Below are 18,460 nucleotides of genomic sequence, written 5' to 3'. Positions count from 1 at the left end.
GCTTGCTCACAGTTAACTTTCATACCTCCAGGATTTTCTTTGGACTCTAAACTTTGAGGTTAATGACCAACACTGTTAGGATATCAGAATAAAGCTGGCCCTATGAGGGTAAAGTTAATTTTCTCTTCCATCTTGCTGTCCCAGACTTGCAGGGAAAGAATGTCTTTGCTTATCTGACACTTTTTGCCTCTAACTATACTACCTTCCCTCCCCCACATGCAAATAACCAGGTGAAGAATTAGTGGAACCTTTAAACTGCAAGAGTGGTAAGTTAGTGACAGATGAGGCTGAAATTGCTGAGAGCCTGAAGAATTCTTTGCCATAATATGCAAGAGGAAAAACTGAAGGTCAGGACAACAAAGAGGCCTAGTCCACACACAGCTAACAGCCAGCAAGACTTCATTTCGCAAGCAGAGACTTCTTGGAATGCCAGAAAGATCTTCCCTGCCAAGTTTCAGCCTAGAGCAAATAGGTTTTACTGTAGAGTTATTGTGAACATATATTAATTACTGAACTGGTAATCAGAACACTGACAAGCCCTTAATAATAGTGGTAGCCGCAGGTACTGCTATAATATAAGAACTCAAAACATCTAAGCTCTCTCTCTTAGATGCACGGAAATGGAATAGTTGAGTCATTCGAATTCTAAATGTGAAGCTGCCTATTTTAGATCCACTTTACCTAAAGCACTGTTAGCCAGCTTTCCACTACCCTCCCTCCACCTCAGATGTTCTGGTCCTTATATGTATGGGTGTAACAACAGTTAGAGAAGCCAACTGCAGGCAAACCATTAACAAATGGAAGTGTGATTCTTTGGAGTTAAGTCAATTGCTTATGGGCAAATCTCACCAAGTGAATTACTTTGGAGCAGGCCTATTGCATTTCAGTATCTGCGCACCAACATTCTAAGGATCCCACAACTGCACCTTTATAATGATGGCCTCTACAGTGTGATATTAAACCTCCCCTTCCTTCCCCTCCCCCCCACTCACCCACATTCATTTCAGTTCAGCCCTCCCCACTTTTCAGGCATTCGTAATTATTTTCTTTCAGAGAAGTACTGTGCTCTAATTAGAGAGCAGTCATTGGCAACAGGGTATCGTGTCACCTCCTGAAATTACTTCCAGTGGAGACAACTTCCACAGCCAGGATTATTCCATTTTCTAAATTAGAGACTTTGTTAAGTGTTTTCTGAGGGGGGAAAAAAGCTCTACAGTTTCTAATACTTCAAAGCCTGGGAAATTCCCCTTATTGAAACAAATCCAATATTTTGGGTACCAATTTCCATCTCTCTTCTGGATGAATCATTTGTCTCCAGTGCATGCCAGAGTCTGCGGACCTTCTTAAAGAAAGTACGTTTTCAAGCAAGCAAGATACCTTTCTGCTCTTTACTGTACTAAGATCAAGAGATACAGAACAATGGATATTTTCACAGTAATGTGCTTCCAGGATGGAAAACAAATTCATCTCTTAAATGTGGACATGAAAATCAGATATATTATATATTCTCCATTTTCCCCTGACGACCATGTGGTTAAATACCCAATCTCAGTACGAGACTGGACTTGGACTTTGATATTTAACAGAAAGAGTATTTCTTGGGAGTGAATGCTACCGCAATGTGACTAATTAGAATTAAAAATACAGTACTGGGTCTCATCTGAGAACACGTCCAACTTCAAAACTTGTTTGACTGGAGATAGGCAGTATGAGAGGTCTGCTTTAATGGACAGGAAATATAACACCTCTTGAAGGGATTCTATCTGGGTAGCACTATAAAGCAGCAAAATGAGGTTTATGACTATATGCCTTTGTGGGCTGGAAGAGGTGTTGCCCTAAGGAAGCATTTAAGGTTTGGATTTGTACACAACTTTCTTTTCTCAAACATGCTGCTAACATACTACAGAGCCCTGACTTTTTTATTTGACACTCTTATACACCCATATTAAGACCATCCTGGATGAACAAGGCTATATTTCATTTGCTTAACATGGTACTTAAACTGTGGACTTTGCACTAGCGAGTAGAATAATTTCTATTTACTGACTTTTTTAGAGTCCATGAGAATGATGGTCACATCATCCAAGTATCCATTTTGTACTTAACAGGGAATGAGGGAGAACGGATTGCCCTTGGAGCAAGCTTTTCTAATCCTGCCTGCCTTCTTTCCTGCTTGGGGGAACAGGGCCAAGACGACCCTGCCCCAACTGGCCTATGAGGGGTGGATTACTGCCTTCTTCCCACACATCCAACCAAGCTCCTCACTGAGCAAACACAGACCTAGGACACAGCTAGGAATTAGACAGAGCCAAAATGTAAGTCAGAAATTTGAACTGGAGTTTGGAATTTTCCTTCAAAAAAGCTCTTAAGCAGGGGGTCTGGTTGAACTGACCTACTGCTGTGGAGGCAGACAAACCCGGGGGGGGAGAATAGGTCACAACTGCTGACTGACTGACAGTTCTAGTTCTGCCCCCAAACTGCAAGCAGGCTGAAGTAGTCACTATAAGTGTAGTGTAGCGCTAGGAGATCTGTGGATCTTAGCATGAAAATGGAAAGTAGTATATCTACACCAACCACTCATATGGGGATAGAACAGAACACATTTCAGAACAACATTTCCCTCTAAAAACCACGAGAGTTCTGTGGCACTTAAAGACTAACAAATTTAATTTTAGCAGGCATAAAAGCTTTCATGAGGCTCAGCTCACTTTGTTAGATGCAGAGGTAAAAAAAGTGACGAAGTGAGCTGAGCCTCACGAAAGCTTTTATGCCTGCTAAAATTAAATTTGTTAGTCTTTAAAGTGCCACAGAACTCTCGTTGTTTTTGCTGTATACAGACTAACATGGCTACCCCTCTAGAACATTTCCCGCTAAGCCACTGTTCTTCATAACTTCTGTATGGCAGGATATTATTGTTGAGATTTGGTAAAAACAAAAACATTTGCTAACTAGTTTGCACTGTTTAAGTTTCCTTGTTCCAGTTTTGGACATTTCTTACAGTCCATGTCTGTCATGTTTATTTGAGAACCAAAACTCATTCCTCTGATATCTTTTGTCCATAGATAAGCCACATTCAGCAACCACTTAAGACCCAAGTTATTTATCTCTTGAGGGCTAATTAACCAATGGGAGACTCTCAGCCAAATCAGACCAAACAAAGGCAAATCTCAGACTGTTTCAAGCTGCTGAATACCTGAAAACTTATATAAAAGACATAAAATGTAGAAAACAATTTGATTAAATATTAAGCAGCAATTAAGAAAAACAAAGGAGATTTGTGCTAATATAAATATTCAGTGGGATTGTGTCTAAACACACTCAGGCCTATTTCCCATATTTAGAGCTTTACATGTATTTTCAGCTACATTCACAAAGCACCAAGAACAGCTATAACTAACAAGTTTAGGGCAAAAATTGAGCTCTCAGATTCACATTGCAGGTTCCATGAAGCAATCCAGATTTGTTGTCTTTCTTTGCCACATCACAGCAATTTGAAAGAGAACCAATAGACATCACCCCAAAAAAAAAAAAAAAAAAAAAAAAAAAAAAAAAAAACACGGAGTATATAGATATCTTGAAACATATCCTACTGAAACACCAATTTATGCATCCAACTACCTTTGCATTGTGCTGAAAATTAAAATCATACCACTATCATAGTGCTGACAAGGTACCACATAAAATAATGCCTAATATTAAACTGTGGATTTGTGTAAAATAACTTCTTGTGTGACAGCTTTAAATATCTAATTCTTCAAATTTACCTCCGCCTACCATGTGCTCTGGGCGTGTCTGCCCAGGAAAAGGAATATTACAGACTATTGCCAATGCAGGAAGGGCAGTGCCACTACGTTATGCCATTTCCTCAGTAGTCTTATTTTCTATTAAAAGAACCATAGCTGTATAAATTATACACTAAACCCATCCTACATTACCAGTTACTGAGGAATACAAACTGGTTTAGTATTCAGAAAATGAAATTGCAATCTAAGTTATGTAAGAAAGGACAAAATTAGTAACTAAAGGTATGTATTATTCTCAGGCCAATTATACCCACAAAAAAAACCTTGCAAGAGTGAAGGGAAATGTACATTTACTCATGCGTTTCCAAATAGGAGAATTAGTACATTTACCATCACTTCTATTACTTTCTCCTCCCACAATTTCAGAGGAAACACACCACTAAACTTATTAATAACTCCACAGAAGCTAGACTGTAGCCTTGTATACACATTAAACTTGCATCAATTTAGTTAAGTCAGTGCAACCCCTTTGTTTGAGCATTTAAGTCAATTTAAGAGCAGCTTATATTGAATTATCTTAAGTTAATTCCTTATTGACTTAACTTAAATTGATATAAGGCATTATTCAATCTCAAAAGTGAGAATTCTTCCCTATGTTATATAGCAAAGATCACCTAAAGTTACTTTGGGCAAGTCTCTTAAATATTCAGAGCCGTTTTAGGCAGACCTTTAAAAACGGCAAATCTTAAATCCAGAAGTTATAGTTAGCACCAGAAGAGCTAATAAAAATAGATTAACCAAACTGTAGTAGAAGTTTGTATTCACTCAGGTGAAACTGGAAGGGAAGTCAGAGGGGTGAAAGGCTCAAAAGATTGACAACAGGATATGGAATATTTCCCCTAGAGGTTACTGGCTGAAATCTGGCCCAGGTAAGAATTGATTGAAAAGATTATTGCTGCCTGATAACAATCTTTTTAATTAATCCACATCCGTTGGTATTCTTCTGCATAACCTTAAAAGCAAAGGAAAAAATGGAATGAACTATCCCTCCCTCTCTGTATTTGACGATCACCATGCAGGGAGAAGAATCTCCATCTTAAATCTAACATTACACCTTTCAAATAAACCACCACAATGCAAAAAGAGAGATTGTGTTGTACTAGTAACCAGTATGAACCAGAATTGATGTGATTACTATCTTTAGTGTCTTAGAGCTATATAAGACAGGAAGAGTCAGACTCATCTTATCATTCCAGAAGATTTATGTTTGCCATTATCCAATTCTCAAAGTGAAATTCTGTTGAAAAGAAATCTGCGATTTTCATGGCAGGATATTCAAATATATAAGTGGTTCTTATTTTGTTATTCATGAGGAATTCATCCTTATGGGAATCAGCTAAGTCGTCAAGTCTAAATCTACATTACATACAGGTCAGAGTCCTTCAGTGGACAAAGGAACATTATCACATGAATAAAAGCTTGGATTATATAGAATATTCCACATGCATGAAGTTTGCCTGCCTTGGCACACCACCTATTAAGTAATGACATGAAAAACTAGCAGATCAGATATTGCATTGGTCCCTCACGGCTATGCAATCTCTACTTATTGAGGGCAAGTTCTCGGACAAAAAGAGCCTGGGCATGTATTACAAAAGAATAATTATGTGACAAAACTGACTAAAATCCATTGTGTGTGTAATGGCTTGACATAAAATGTTACAATATTTTAGTGGGAACCTAAGTACAAAATTAACTGCACACTGGTGAGTTTGTTCAACAAAGTGCTTGGAACTCAAAGTTGCATACTTAGCACAAGAGTTTGGAACAGCTATTGAAAGCGAGAGCCTTCCTCCCCTTCCCCCCCTTATGTTTGGTAGAGTACAGCATGTGCTTTGGCTACAGCACAAGAGACCTACTCCCAAGCTTTGGCCTGCCCTCATCACAAAATACAGCAATGGCTCATAAAGCTGTCTTAGAAGGAATCACATACCCAGCCACTGGACTTCAGAAACATGAATAAAGTTCCGACTCTCGGCAGTTAAAGATTTATATAACTCCATAGGTGTGCAGAGTACTTTAGAGATGCGAAAAAATTAACAAGGTCCAAGCTCAGAGTATTTATAAACTAAGGAAAATAGGTTGGGTAAATTAGTGGAGTAGAATGATAAAAACAAATTACAAGAGGCAAAAGCTCTTGGGAGAGCAATTTTTTATTCACAAACAAAACAGAAGTTCAGCCATTCAAGTTGTCATGTTAACTTATTTTTTTCATAATTATAATCTTCATGGGTCAGAAGTACTAGAGGCAATGGGGCGTGATCAAGTGATGCTTAATGTCAAAACGTTAGGCAAAAGTAGAAAGTTGGGGGTTTGAAGTTCCGATAAAGCCAGAAAAATATGACTAAAAACACATTATTCCAAGTTTCAGCAGTTGCCATTTGCTTCATATCAGGAATGTGCATGTGAAAAAAATAATTCAAGCTATTAAAGATGATGAGAATGAAGGATTACACACGGACACTGCACATGCTCTGAAGTGTTCCATATCTAAAGAAGGAAAGCAGCAGCATCTTAGTTTACACAAAACTCTTTTTTAAAGAGCAGGCACATTAATAGATTCATTTGGAGCCATCTTTTCAAAATGGTAATCTGAAGTCAAATCTCCAGCATCTGCATGCAATCTACAGGCTTTAATAATCTAAAGCAAATTTATTTCTCATTTGCTGGGAGCTAATACTCCTCAAACCCATTTCCCTGTCACATTAAAACTACAGTACAATTGTCTGCATGGCTTGTTATGCTAGAGAGAGAAACGTATGCTAGCTCTGAATGTTTATAAAAAAAAAAAAAATTCGCATTTGTTTGGATTTATAGACAAACCAATTATTTTTTAAAACTATTTCCTTTATTTAAAGAAAACTCAAAGTGCAGACCAAAAGGCTCCTGCCAAACTGGTAATATTTTAACAGAGCCAAAAATATAAAAGAGGGGAGGAAATCTGAACCCGATCCAGTAGCACTGACTGATCTCATTAGCTCATCTCATAAAATTATACAGATGTGACTTCACTCCTGGATTACACTCCTATATTTAGTTTATACCTAATATGGACATTTAAGCTACAGAACTGAAAGCCATTTCCTTTCCTTGCATAAAGAAAGCTCCTTGACCTTTGTTTGTCTAGCCAACAATACAAAAATTAAATCTGGTCTCTCCAGAGCACTACAATATAAAGAGCCTTGTAATTAATAGGAAGTATGGTTTATGTTTTAAGATTTAATATAAGCAAATGCAGCAGTCTAAACATTGAAATCAGACTGTGCCACTACAGTAAAATTTTATTTGAAAAGGAAGATATTCAACGTAAGTTTTATAGCTACTCTCCTCTTTAGCAGGAGACCAGCAATGGAGTTAACAGAATCAAAGATTAATTTCTGCCTAAAGTCAGTTAGAAGTATGAAACTTAATCAGGAACTTTCAAGAAGGTAGAGATTAATATGTTCATGCACTCATACCACCACAATGAGCAGAATTTAAGTGCCCAGAGAGACAGTCACCTAAGCATTTCAAGGGTGGAGTACATCAAATCAGAGCAATTTTATAAATTAAGCTTATTCACAATTTCTGAGAAGTAGCTGCAAGAAAAACTTTGTAACTAAAACCGATCATTTAATAAAGATTACTTTATAATGTTTTCCCATCATCAAAATGCTTTACAAATACCTGTAAATTGGCTTTTGTTACAAATACAAAAAACTGATGTAAATCTGTGTTAGCAAACTGTCCCCCTAGAGAGGCCTTGCTGTAGTAGGGCATCCAAAGCAAAGTTACTAACTCAGTTTAGTTTCACTTAAATTCTTGGTCCAAACTCAGTCCTTCACTACCCAGTCCAACAGTGAGAGTACCATGAATGCCATATGCTTCAGCCCAGAACACCACGCAAGTGACCCTCTTTGGATAATCCAGGAAAAAAGGCCAACAACCTATTGAAAAAGTTGAATGCAGCCACCCTAAGTTGCAGGGGACTGGTTGATATACAGAATCCCGCCCCACAAAAAACCATACCAGTTACTGCTAGGTATACAAGTTCAATTCAGACTTCATTTAAAGATTAGATGCTTTTCTAAAACATATGCCTAGCTCAGCCAGGACTTATGGGTTTGATGCAGGAATCACTGGGTGAAATTCTCTGGCTTGTGTTATGCATGTCAAACTAGGTGATCATAATTGTCCTTCTGGCTGTAAAAATGAGCCTCTGAATACTGAGTAAATTCTCACAAACAAACCAAACAAGAAAGGTTAACATGAATTCAAGTCCTCCATTGCCCCTTTTGAAAGAGTTAAACTTTTTAATCAAATATGCAACCACTTGGAGTACAAAAGTCATTCTGTCTCAAGCACATAACTTACTATTTAACTAGCAGCTGCACTCACACACAGATGTTATGAAAAAATGCAACTCGGAGCTCTCTCCTTCTTTGGAGAAGGAGAAGTGCTCAGCTAACAGGTCCAGGTAGAGGAATTAGGATCTCCATCCTCCCTTTGTTGCAACAGAACTCTTTTGCTAGTTCATATCTATTCAACCTATGCATGGTTAGCATACATACAACTGTCTGCCATAAGCTACTTCCAGTCTCTGAACAAGGTCTGAGACACACTGGGAAAAAACACTGAGAAAGGCCTGAAGGGAGATGTGAAAAGCTAGCTGTAGATAAAAGGGAATTTTCTTCTTTGTCCACCCTAGGGATGATAAGCACGCAAAGGGAAAAAAGGAATCACTGTCATTCCAACTAATCTTATCAGGAGAACTGTTTCTTCTATGAGATAATCTGACTGCCTCCTCCACAAGTTAGTCTGTGCTCGCCATCCTGTACTCAGTAGTGATTTTGAGTCACTTCAGGTAATCATTACCCTCACAGCCTAACTTCTTAGGATGCTAATACTGGTTTCACTGTGCTGCCACTGAAAGATTATGTGAAACTAGGGACTCTGCCATTCACTTATAAAGGTAACAAGTGAGTTTACATAAAACATTCCTTGCAAGCGTGCTACTTTCCAGCAGTCAGCTATACTCACCTCCAGACAAGATATCTACATTTAAGAAGCTTCTCAGACTTCTGAAATAAGAATGTGGCATCAGGGTCACATGTAAGTAAGTACTATCTTCCCATGATTCTGTGCATTCCCTAATATACATATGATTAGGAACAACAACACATTAAGAAATGCATCTCAAGCATCAATGGAGCTCTGCCCCAATTCAGTCTGCCACAGTCTTCGATGTGCTTTTTTGTTTGCTGATCTGTTAGGTTGAGGTGCTGAAACTTTGTTCTACTGTGTGTCAAAACAATCACCAGGTTTGTGTACACATAAAACCTTTTGATTTTTTCCCCTTTATTCCTTACACAGTATTAAAGCCCTCAGTGCACAGGGTGAGATGCTTCTCATTTGAAGAGGGTTTTCTTGGCAGTCGCAATCATGTTCACATGAAGTGTTTATGGTGAAAATGTTACAGCTGCTTCAAAGGATATCACAGCAAAAGTCCGTTTCCCTCAGAAGATATACTGTAGATATCAGCATTGTGCTATCTGTAGCACTGGATTTTGGGCCAGAAGACAATGGGTTCAAATCCACACACTTAGTCAATGTGCACAGCACAGGAAAGAAGGGAGGGGTCGGTGCAGTGTCAGACATCTTTCAGTTGCGAAGTAAAACAGAGGCTCCCTTGAGAAACTAAATGCAGATTTTAAAACTTGAAGAAGCTAAGATGTTCATAAATGGAACTGCCTAAACATTAATTATAGCATTAAACAGGAATACATGCCAGAAATAAAATTATTGGTTATAACCAGGACAGAAATTCAGCAAAATGTTGCAAGTAACCTACAGTGTAAGAGAAGCTAATTCACATCTGTAACCCTTACTAATGTTTAATTGTTCCAAGTAGGACTGTCAAGCGATTAATGCAAAACAAATTAACTAGATTTAAAAAATTGTGATTAATTGCAGTTTTAATCACTGTTAAACAACAGAACACCAATTTAAATTTATCAAATATTTTTGGATGTTTTCTACACTTTCAAATATACTGATTTCAATTACAACACAGAACAAAGTGTACAGTACTCACTTTATTTTTATTACAAACATTTGCACTGTAAAAAAGGTGGTAGTACTTTTCAATTCACTTCATACAAGTACAGTATTGCAATCTCTATTGTGAAAATGCAATTTATAAACAGAAGTATTTTTGTATATAACTGCACTCAAAACAAAAAAAATTGAAAACTTTAGAGCCTCCAAGTCCACTCAGTCCTCCTTCTTCAGCCAATCTCTAAAACAAACAAATTTGTTTACATTATTTGAGATAATGCTGCCCCACTTCTTATATGTCACCGGAAAGTAACAACAGGTGTCACATGGCACTGTTGTAGCCGGCATTGTGCCAAATATATTAAACATTTGTATGTCTCTTAGTGCAATCTACAAGTCAAAGCATACTTTTTTTAAATTTTTTTACAGTGCAAATATTTGCAATACAAAATAGGGCTGTCAAACGCAGTGAACGCATGCAATTAACTCAACACAAATTAAGACTTTTTTTAATGAGCATTAATTGCACAGCAGGGCACCGTGCCTGGGGTGCCCCTCCTCCTGCCACCCTGCTCCACATGCCTCCTTCCGCACAGCCCCATGAAGCACCTCCTGGCCAAGCTGCTCCAGACTGGGAACCAGCCTCCAGTCTGCTGTGCAAAGTGGGGGAGCACAGGGATGACGTCGAGGTGTCCCTCACCCACTCCCGTGTACTCAGTCACTGCCGAGCTGGGGTCGGGGAACGGGGGAGGGTGGTAGCCTATTTGCTGCTGCTGACGGCTCAAGAGTGAATGACGCCAAAAGCAGCTGCTGCTGGCTGAAAAAGCATTCAGACTTGAGTGCTCTGCTTAAAGAGACAGCACTCCCCCAACACACACACACACACACACACGTCACTGCACCCCCCCCATACTAAAACATTAAACAATACTAAACATTAAATAATTTAATGTTTTTAAACTTAAAACTTTTTTTAAAAAGCTGAATATTGTACAAAGTGTCATAGCTCTGCTTTAAAAAAAGATATTAGCAAACAGACGCAGAGGAGAAAACAATGGGGTTTATGGTTATGAGCACTAGTGCCTCTGCCAAAGCAAATGGCAGTTTTTAAAGGAATATGATTTGCCTGATCAAAGGAGAAGTAGACCATGCCAGTTTTTAACGTATGATTCATTATAATCAATTGCCTTTGAGGATATGGAAGATATTTAATCCTCAGTGTATTAAAGAGCAAATACTGGGACACCACACTCCCCCTACATAGCCCTCAAATAAAAGCAGACACAAAGGAATCTCCAGGTGAAGAGGAATAACAAGATCTGTTTGTTACCCATAAAACAATGTTTATCTTTACACCAAACGTATTTCAGACATAGGGTGAGAAAATTCTCAGGCACAAGGGTTATTACAAGATTATCCTTTGTGAGAATACCATACCTAGAGAAAAGACTATGTCTAATGTGATTACCTTGTGACAAGCTACCCCCTGACAAGATTATCTTCTGATGACAATGCTGGAAATAAGTAACATTGCTTATTTCCTGACTGTGTCTTGTTTTGATTGTATGGTTTTGCTGTAATTGTCAAAGCAAACAAGTACGTCACTGACAAGTTTGAAGAGTGACCTGGTTCAATCAATATACAGCTACCATACTACCTCATGCTGAGATGCAAGATCTACTTCTACTTACATCTGAGATGTAAGATCAAACTAACTAGAGATGGGCCTGGTCAAAATATGATTAGAAGACCAGAGAAAACACTGAATACTGGCATTTTTCCCTCTCATTCACAGTGAACCAATGATTCAGCATGGTGTCATAGGGCACTTTGCTGCTAGAGGTGCTCTTACACATGAAAAAACCAAAAAGTCTTCGGCACTTGTAGTTCTTAAAGATCCTGTAGCTCTTTTGCACGAGTGAGGATGTTAGCCCCAAACTGGCTAACTAGAATTTACCTTCTCAAAAGTTCCCTGCAGTTTCAGTGTAATATGGCATTCCCTCCTTTCCTAAACTGTTTAATACTGATGTGCTCTGTTAGCCAGCTGCTGCCTGACATGCCAGAAGTGAGTACATTTGAATACTTTGCAAAGCACAAGGAATCCTTTAAGATGAAAAGGAGCTATATAAAATGTAAGACTTTTAAGAAAATAGTTGTATTGTACCACTGAACTGAACCTTAGATATAGCGTTTAATGGTACAGAGATGTTTGCTAATTTAAAACCCAGTCTATGCCACTTTGTTCGATCCAGGTTACTAACGCTCACCTTTTTTCTACTCCTGCATTTCTCTCTTGGAAAACCTATCGCAATGCTCTAACAGTATCTTTACTTGTTTGTATTACTTGTTTGTTGAGTTCCTCATAAACTTGCGCTTGATCAGATGTTTTCACCCTGCTGTTACAGAGTAAGTAGCATCTGCCCTCTAGAACACTGCAGGTTGAATGTTGGGCATTCTTCAGCCACAGCTCTTTTGCACGCCATCTTAAAAAACCCTACAAGCCGTTTTGTGTACTCTGGTTTCACCAATGAGTGCTTCTATTTGACTAAAACATTAAGCCAATACTTTTTTTAAAAAAGCAAAATCCAGACAAGACAAACTGAACTGCAATTACCATAGATTGCTTTATACAAATTCTAATGAAAGCTGACTGAGTTGCTATGTGTAATACCCCACACTCATTACATTTCAGTCTTCATTACAATAAGATGCCACTTGGGTCTTTTAAACCATTCCAGTTAGACAATGGAAGCAGGCCTCCCTTATCAATAATACATGTGAACACGCCAGGAAGCAAAACTGAAAGCACATGGGAAATGAGATACATCACTAGCTCCTCCTAATCAGATATTAAGAAAGACTTAGCAAACATTTGCATTTTAAGTTAAAAAAGGCTGTAGGCAGCCCACCAGTGAGGTTAATGAAAAACAACACACACAAATACTAAAGTTACTCATTACCAGAGACCACCAGCATAAATTCTACAGACAAAACCAAACCATGTATTATTCTTCACACCGCACATCAAAAGCTTTGTACTACAGAAACTGTTTTCCTATCTCTACATCTAGTGCTTACTTTGCAAATATGCCTTAGCACAGAAAAGACAAATATGAATTACAACAGGACCCAGTATAAATATGGTCTTGAGAGGAACCCTCAAATTGTTTGGATCATTCCAACAGCTTTATACAGTTGTACATGACTGAAAGCTAACCATGCGTGCACATTTTTCCTCAGACAGTTCTGTCACTGATCACAATCCAGAAAGATGTTTTTAAGACCAAAATTTTGGGAATACAGCCACTGACTCTAATGCTTCACAGACTTGCTTCTGAAACTTTAATGCATACCTTTATTTCATCTCAGTCCGGCTGCTGCAATCCTATGTATGCAGGTCATACAGCTACCACCCTACAGCTATTGGTATTTGGCACAGACTTCATGAACTAGACCTCTTGCTTGGTCAAAGTCTTTCCATTAGATTACCTCTATATTACAAACTTCACTGTGAACAGATTGAACCAAAGATGCTAGTATTCACTTTGAAAACTGATTACCTAGGTTCCCTATTCTGTGCAATCTTTTGGCTTGACATTCGTTAAGTAACTGCCAACAACCTTTAGATATTTTTTTAATCTATTCCACATATATGGGGCTACATCTTCTGATTAACTGGTATATATACACTATGCTCCCTGGTTATGAAACATAACGACTGACTACTAGAACACCAAAATGGCTTGCATGAAGGCTAAACTAAAAACTAATAGGTATCTTATTTTAAGCATTCTATTTGATTTGATGTTAGTTTGTATGGAAATGACCATCTTAATAGTCCTGCTATTTTCTATGCAGCTGGCTCCACACTAAACAATAACTGCAGGACAGAGCATTGTTCCCAGAAACAGTGATTTAAGCAAGACTGCAAGACAAATTACAGAGCACAGGAAGAGGAAATGGCTTTTCATCAAGTTGCCAGAAAAGACTTTTCCTTCTCTTCCTATAAATGTGGGATCTTCCTTTAAGATTTCCCTGACCTAAGCATCAGGAAGGCCAAGACATTGCCCTGGACTGCGGGGTTTGTTTTTAAAAAAACCTGATCTTGACTTTAAGGTGACAAGGTGGATGAGGTAATCTCTTTTATTGAGCCCACTTCTGCTGGTGAGAGAGAAGATTTGGAGCTACACAGAGCTCTTTTTCAGGGCTGGGGACTTGACAGATATTATACCCCCGCTAAGAGTTGTGAGGTGGTAATTTCAAAAAATTGGGAAGAAGAGATTCTCAGTGGGAGGCAATACTCACTTATAGTCCTGAATGTGGTCATTCCAATAAAACGTTATCATATAGCACACATGTATTCCATATATATGTAATACTATGGAATAGAATAGGAAAATGAAAGAGGAACAATAAGTTCCCTCAAGCATTCCAGCATCCTTGTTAGTACCTGATAATAGAACTGCCAACATGTCCTTCATATAAACATTTCTGTGCCTTTTTTTCATAACCCCTTATGCGTGGGGTGCCCTCCTTAAACTGATCCACAAAACCACCTGCCTCTCCTCCTTCAAATCCCTCCTCAAGACCCATCTGTGTCCTGAAGTCTACAATAAATCAGACAATTAATAATGGAGTATAGGGCAGATAAAGATAAAAGTTAGCAAGTTATATATTTATATAATTGTCCAAAAAAAATGCAAGCTTAGATCTGAGGTGGTTGGGACCTCCTGAAGGCAATTGTTTATAGTTGAAACATATTTGGTAGGGAAAGCCCCATCTACTGGGTCATGATGGGGATGAAGCGTCACTGGAGATTATGGAAATTTGCAGCTGTTTCCGTTGTTTTGTTCTTTGTCAAAGGTAGACAGAGTAGCAAATATACATATTTGTATGTGTATTGAGATTTATATTTGGTTTATCCCTCTTCCCACAATTTTCATATGCCATTTGTTTTATATTGCAGGTTCTTCCAGAGAGAGACTATGGGGCGGAGTTTTCAAAAGCACCTAAGTGACTTAGGAGTACAAGTCCAACATCTTTAAGTCACTCAGGTGATTTAGGATGACATTTTCAATGCTTTCATATATGTGCCTAGCACAAAAGGGCTCAAATCCTCACCGAGACCTCTGGGTGCTATTATAATATTAAATAAATAAGGATTACTAACAGTTAACATTTCAAATGGGAATCATCTATATTTTACTGTTCTATTGTCTCCATTTATACTTTGCTTCTATGATTTAAAATATTTTTAGTAAGGGCAAACAAAACATGAATCCTCCGCTGCAGTGTCTTCTCTCGATTGTTACTGGTATATTTTCTTGGTACAGGCTACTCTGATACAAGCTTTTAAACAATGGATAGATTTTAGTCTTTTCTTTTTTTCTAAATTGCCCACTTAACATCAGTGCAAACTCAAGAAGGTCTTGGTGGAAGCTTTAACTCCTCAACTCTACCACTGTGGCTGGTATAATGAGCAGTTTCCAAAAAGAGAGAGATTAAGAATCTTGCATACCCTCTCATGGCATTGGATAGAAACCTCCTTTGAAGGGTTAAAAAGAGTTTTAAAAATGTGGGTCCTCCAAGGCATTTTTCCTTGTTGAATTTAACCTCTGGGTAAACAAAAAAATTGTTACTTATTTCCCAAATTCCCTCAATCTTCTTCCCCAAACCTTTGAAGCAGAAAGACTGATGCTGCATCACCAAGGAGCCCCAGAGGAACCAAGATATTACATCATACAAATACAAACCATTTGAGAACCTCATAGCAACTGGCTTATTTTGTGATAAAGGCAAATGCAGCACAACAGCACATGCTTCTTTCCTTGTCTAGAAGAAAAATTGTTGTGTATTTAAAAGCCTATTATGTTTCAATCAAAATAGTAAATTGTTGCACAGGAGTGAAAGGTTATTAATGTTTCCTGATATCTCCAGCTGCATGCACACACACTTAGGGACATATTGCAGGGAGGTAAATGGTGCGTTTGTGATGTATTGAAGTATGGAGAATAGAAATCATTCCTCACCATTTCAACACTGAGCACATTGTTTGGTATGAACAAATTTTAACAGTAACAGCTGATCTTTCTTTCCTGGTTATACAAACAAAATTTTGTGTAGAGTAAGTATAGTCTCAGTAGCTTCAAATATTACTGTGGTTTGTATTATTGTTTGCTAACTACTATATGTACACATATTTACTGTAGTTCACAGCTTCAAGACCTTTAAGTAGCTTCCACCTCCTGGGAAAATTTCACAAATTGGGACACACCCTTTTTTTACTTGAATACTATGCAGGTTGCCCTATCTCCAGTTGGGGTGCATAAGTTGCATGCATTTGCCCCCTGAACTGCAGCAAGAGGGCGAGCATTCCCTACAGCAATTGAGATACTTGAAGACCCTACGAAAACACACAAGAAATTCAGGTGCCACTTTTCACACCAAGAACTGGTGAGTAACAGGTTATTCACCGTCTCCATGACAGAATGACTTCACCAGGGCATTACTTCAGACACCCTAGCGTTCTGCCTCATCGACTCTCCATCTTCCTCAAATCTCAGCTGAAGGCATCTCCTCTCTGTGCCTCTTAAAACAAGAAACTGGGGGTGGGACAGAACTAACTTGATTATTAACTTATTTGTTGGGGGAGGGAGAGTTTCCACGAAAACCACAAAATAAAGTAACATTTTTTTTTTTAAACAAAGGGGGGGGGGGTGAGGGGAGGCACCAACAATGACTTCTGAAGAGCGAAGATCTCGCCCCTCTGGGGGCACTTTCCTCTCTCCCACTCCACAGATCCGAGTTTAATTTTAAAGACAACAACTTCTTATGGGATTTCCCTCCCCCCCTCTTTTTTACACTCTGATCCCTCCGTACAGCGATGGATGGGCCCAGCACCAGACCGGCACCAGACCGACACCCCCCCCCCCCCCCGGGCCGGCACGGTGGGGGAGGGAGAGCCTGGCCTGGGGGCGCCGAGGGACGAAATGTTCTTGGGGGGGGGGGAGGCGAGCGAGAGGCGGCAGCGGGGGAAACCCACGGGGCGGGGGGAGGCCTCACCCAAAGGCGGGACCCAGCCTGGGGCACTCCCCTGCTCGGCGACTCGCTCTGCTCTGGGGCTGGGGAGGGGGAGCCGCCCAGGGACGGGTGAGCGGCGGAAGAGAGCAGAGGGGACCCACGGGGGCTGGCACGGGGGGGGCACAGAAGGGGCGCGCAACAGGCTGGGAGGGGCCAGAGGAGACAGAAGCCGGGCGGGGGAGCGGGCTGCTGAGGGGACGGGGAGCGCTATCGGGCGGGGCGGGTTAGGAGGTGAATCCCCCCCCCGGAGCTGAGCCTTAACGGGGTGGGAGGGATTCAGACGCGGAGCGCAGGGAAGAGGCCGAGGTGGCGGGTCCCCGGGGCCGGAGGAAGCTGGGGGGGGGGGGGCGGTCCGTACCTTGACGAAGAGCTCGATGAGCGGCTCCTTGTCGCCTTCCTTCAGCCCGTTCACCGGCACCGACAGCGCCATGCTCCCCCTGCCCAACCGGCAGCGCCGGCTCGCTCCTACGCCCCTAGTCCGGACCAAGAAACGCCGCGCCCGCTCCTCGCGCCCGCCCGACAAGCGACTGGCAGCAGCGGCTCGAGCGCCTCAGCCAGCGGCCGCCCGTGCCCTGGCGCTCAAGAGGCGGGGCTTCAGGGGGCGTGGCCGGAGCGATGAATTTCTATGGGAGGGGGCGTGGCCGGAGCGATGAATTTCTATGGGAGGGGGCGCGGCCGGAGCGATGACTTTCTATGGGAGGGGGCGCGGCCGGAGCGATGAGTGTCTTGTGGGAGGGGGCGTGGCCTTCGCTCTTGGGCGGCGAGATTCGGACAAACGGGTCCCCGAGCGGCAGCGGCCGCGGCCGGGCTCCCGGGGGGAGGGGCGTGGCCTATGTCTAACGGACTGTGGCGGGCCTCGCTCCGAGGGGTGGGAGCTGTGCCCGAAGGACCCGCTCCCCCAAGCTCTGGCTGGCCCTCGGGCGGTCCGGCTGAGGGGGAATCCCCTCGGCGGGAGCTGGGGCAGGGGGAGAGGGTGTGTAGCGGTCCTCGGGGGGTGGGGAGGCTGCTCTGAGGGGAGCAGGAGAGAGGGAAGCTGCCCTGGGGAGGGAGAGAGAAGCTGCCCTGGGGAAGGGGGAGGGAGGCTGCTCGGAGTTTGGGGGAAGGAGGTTGCTGGGGGTGAGGCCCCGCCCGGGCTGCCCAGTCTCACCCCATCCCTGAGACGCGCTCGCACCGCGCCCTGTTCTCATTCCGGATTGTTATTTTTGCCTAAGGTTGCGGGGAGGGGGCACAGCCGAGCCCGCCCGAGAGCCGCTGCCGCTGGTGCGCTGCCCGATGACCTAATGTCTGGGAGCAGCCACCTCATGGGGCTGTGCTTGGCAGAGAAGGGGCAGGAAACCAGCCGTCACCTCCTCCCTCAGCCTGCAGAGCTGCTCTGATGGCCTGGGAGGTGAAGCCCCCCCCCGCCGCCGCCAGTAGCTAAGCTACAGCCCAGCAATCCACAATTTATCTGTCTGGGGAAGCAGAGGAAACTCCCCTCTTCCAGAACTGGCTCTGAACGTTCAGTGACTGCCCAGCCCAGGGAACATCTGTCTACATGCCTG

The 18,460-nt window shown here is 41.4% G+C and overlaps 1 protein-coding gene across 1 annotated transcript in view; it reads right to left on the bottom strand.

Moving 5' to 3' along the window:
- The window catches only part of CLIC4 (chloride intracellular channel 4), a 53,105-nt gene extending 35,596 nt beyond the window's left edge, over nt 1-17,509 (bottom strand). Inside the window, exon 1 of the mRNA XM_067533940.1 lies at nt 17,278-17,509. Within this exon, the coding sequence (XP_067390041.1) occupies nt 17,278-17,349 (72 nt within the window). The 5' untranslated portion in view covers nt 17,350-17,509. The remainder of the gene's footprint in view (nt 1-17,277) is intronic.
- Between the last annotated feature and the right edge of the window lie 951 nt (nt 17,510-18,460).

Source organism: Emydura macquarii, unplaced genomic scaffold (assembly GCF_026122565.2).
Source record: "Emydura macquarii macquarii isolate MOO-44397 ecotype Brisbane River unplaced genomic scaffold, CSIRO-AGI_Emac_v2 contig_3348, whole genome shotgun sequence".
NCBI classification, from domain to species: domain Eukaryota; kingdom Metazoa; phylum Chordata; order Testudines; family Chelidae; genus Emydura; species Emydura macquarii.
This window is presented reverse-complemented; position numbering and strand designations above follow the sequence as displayed.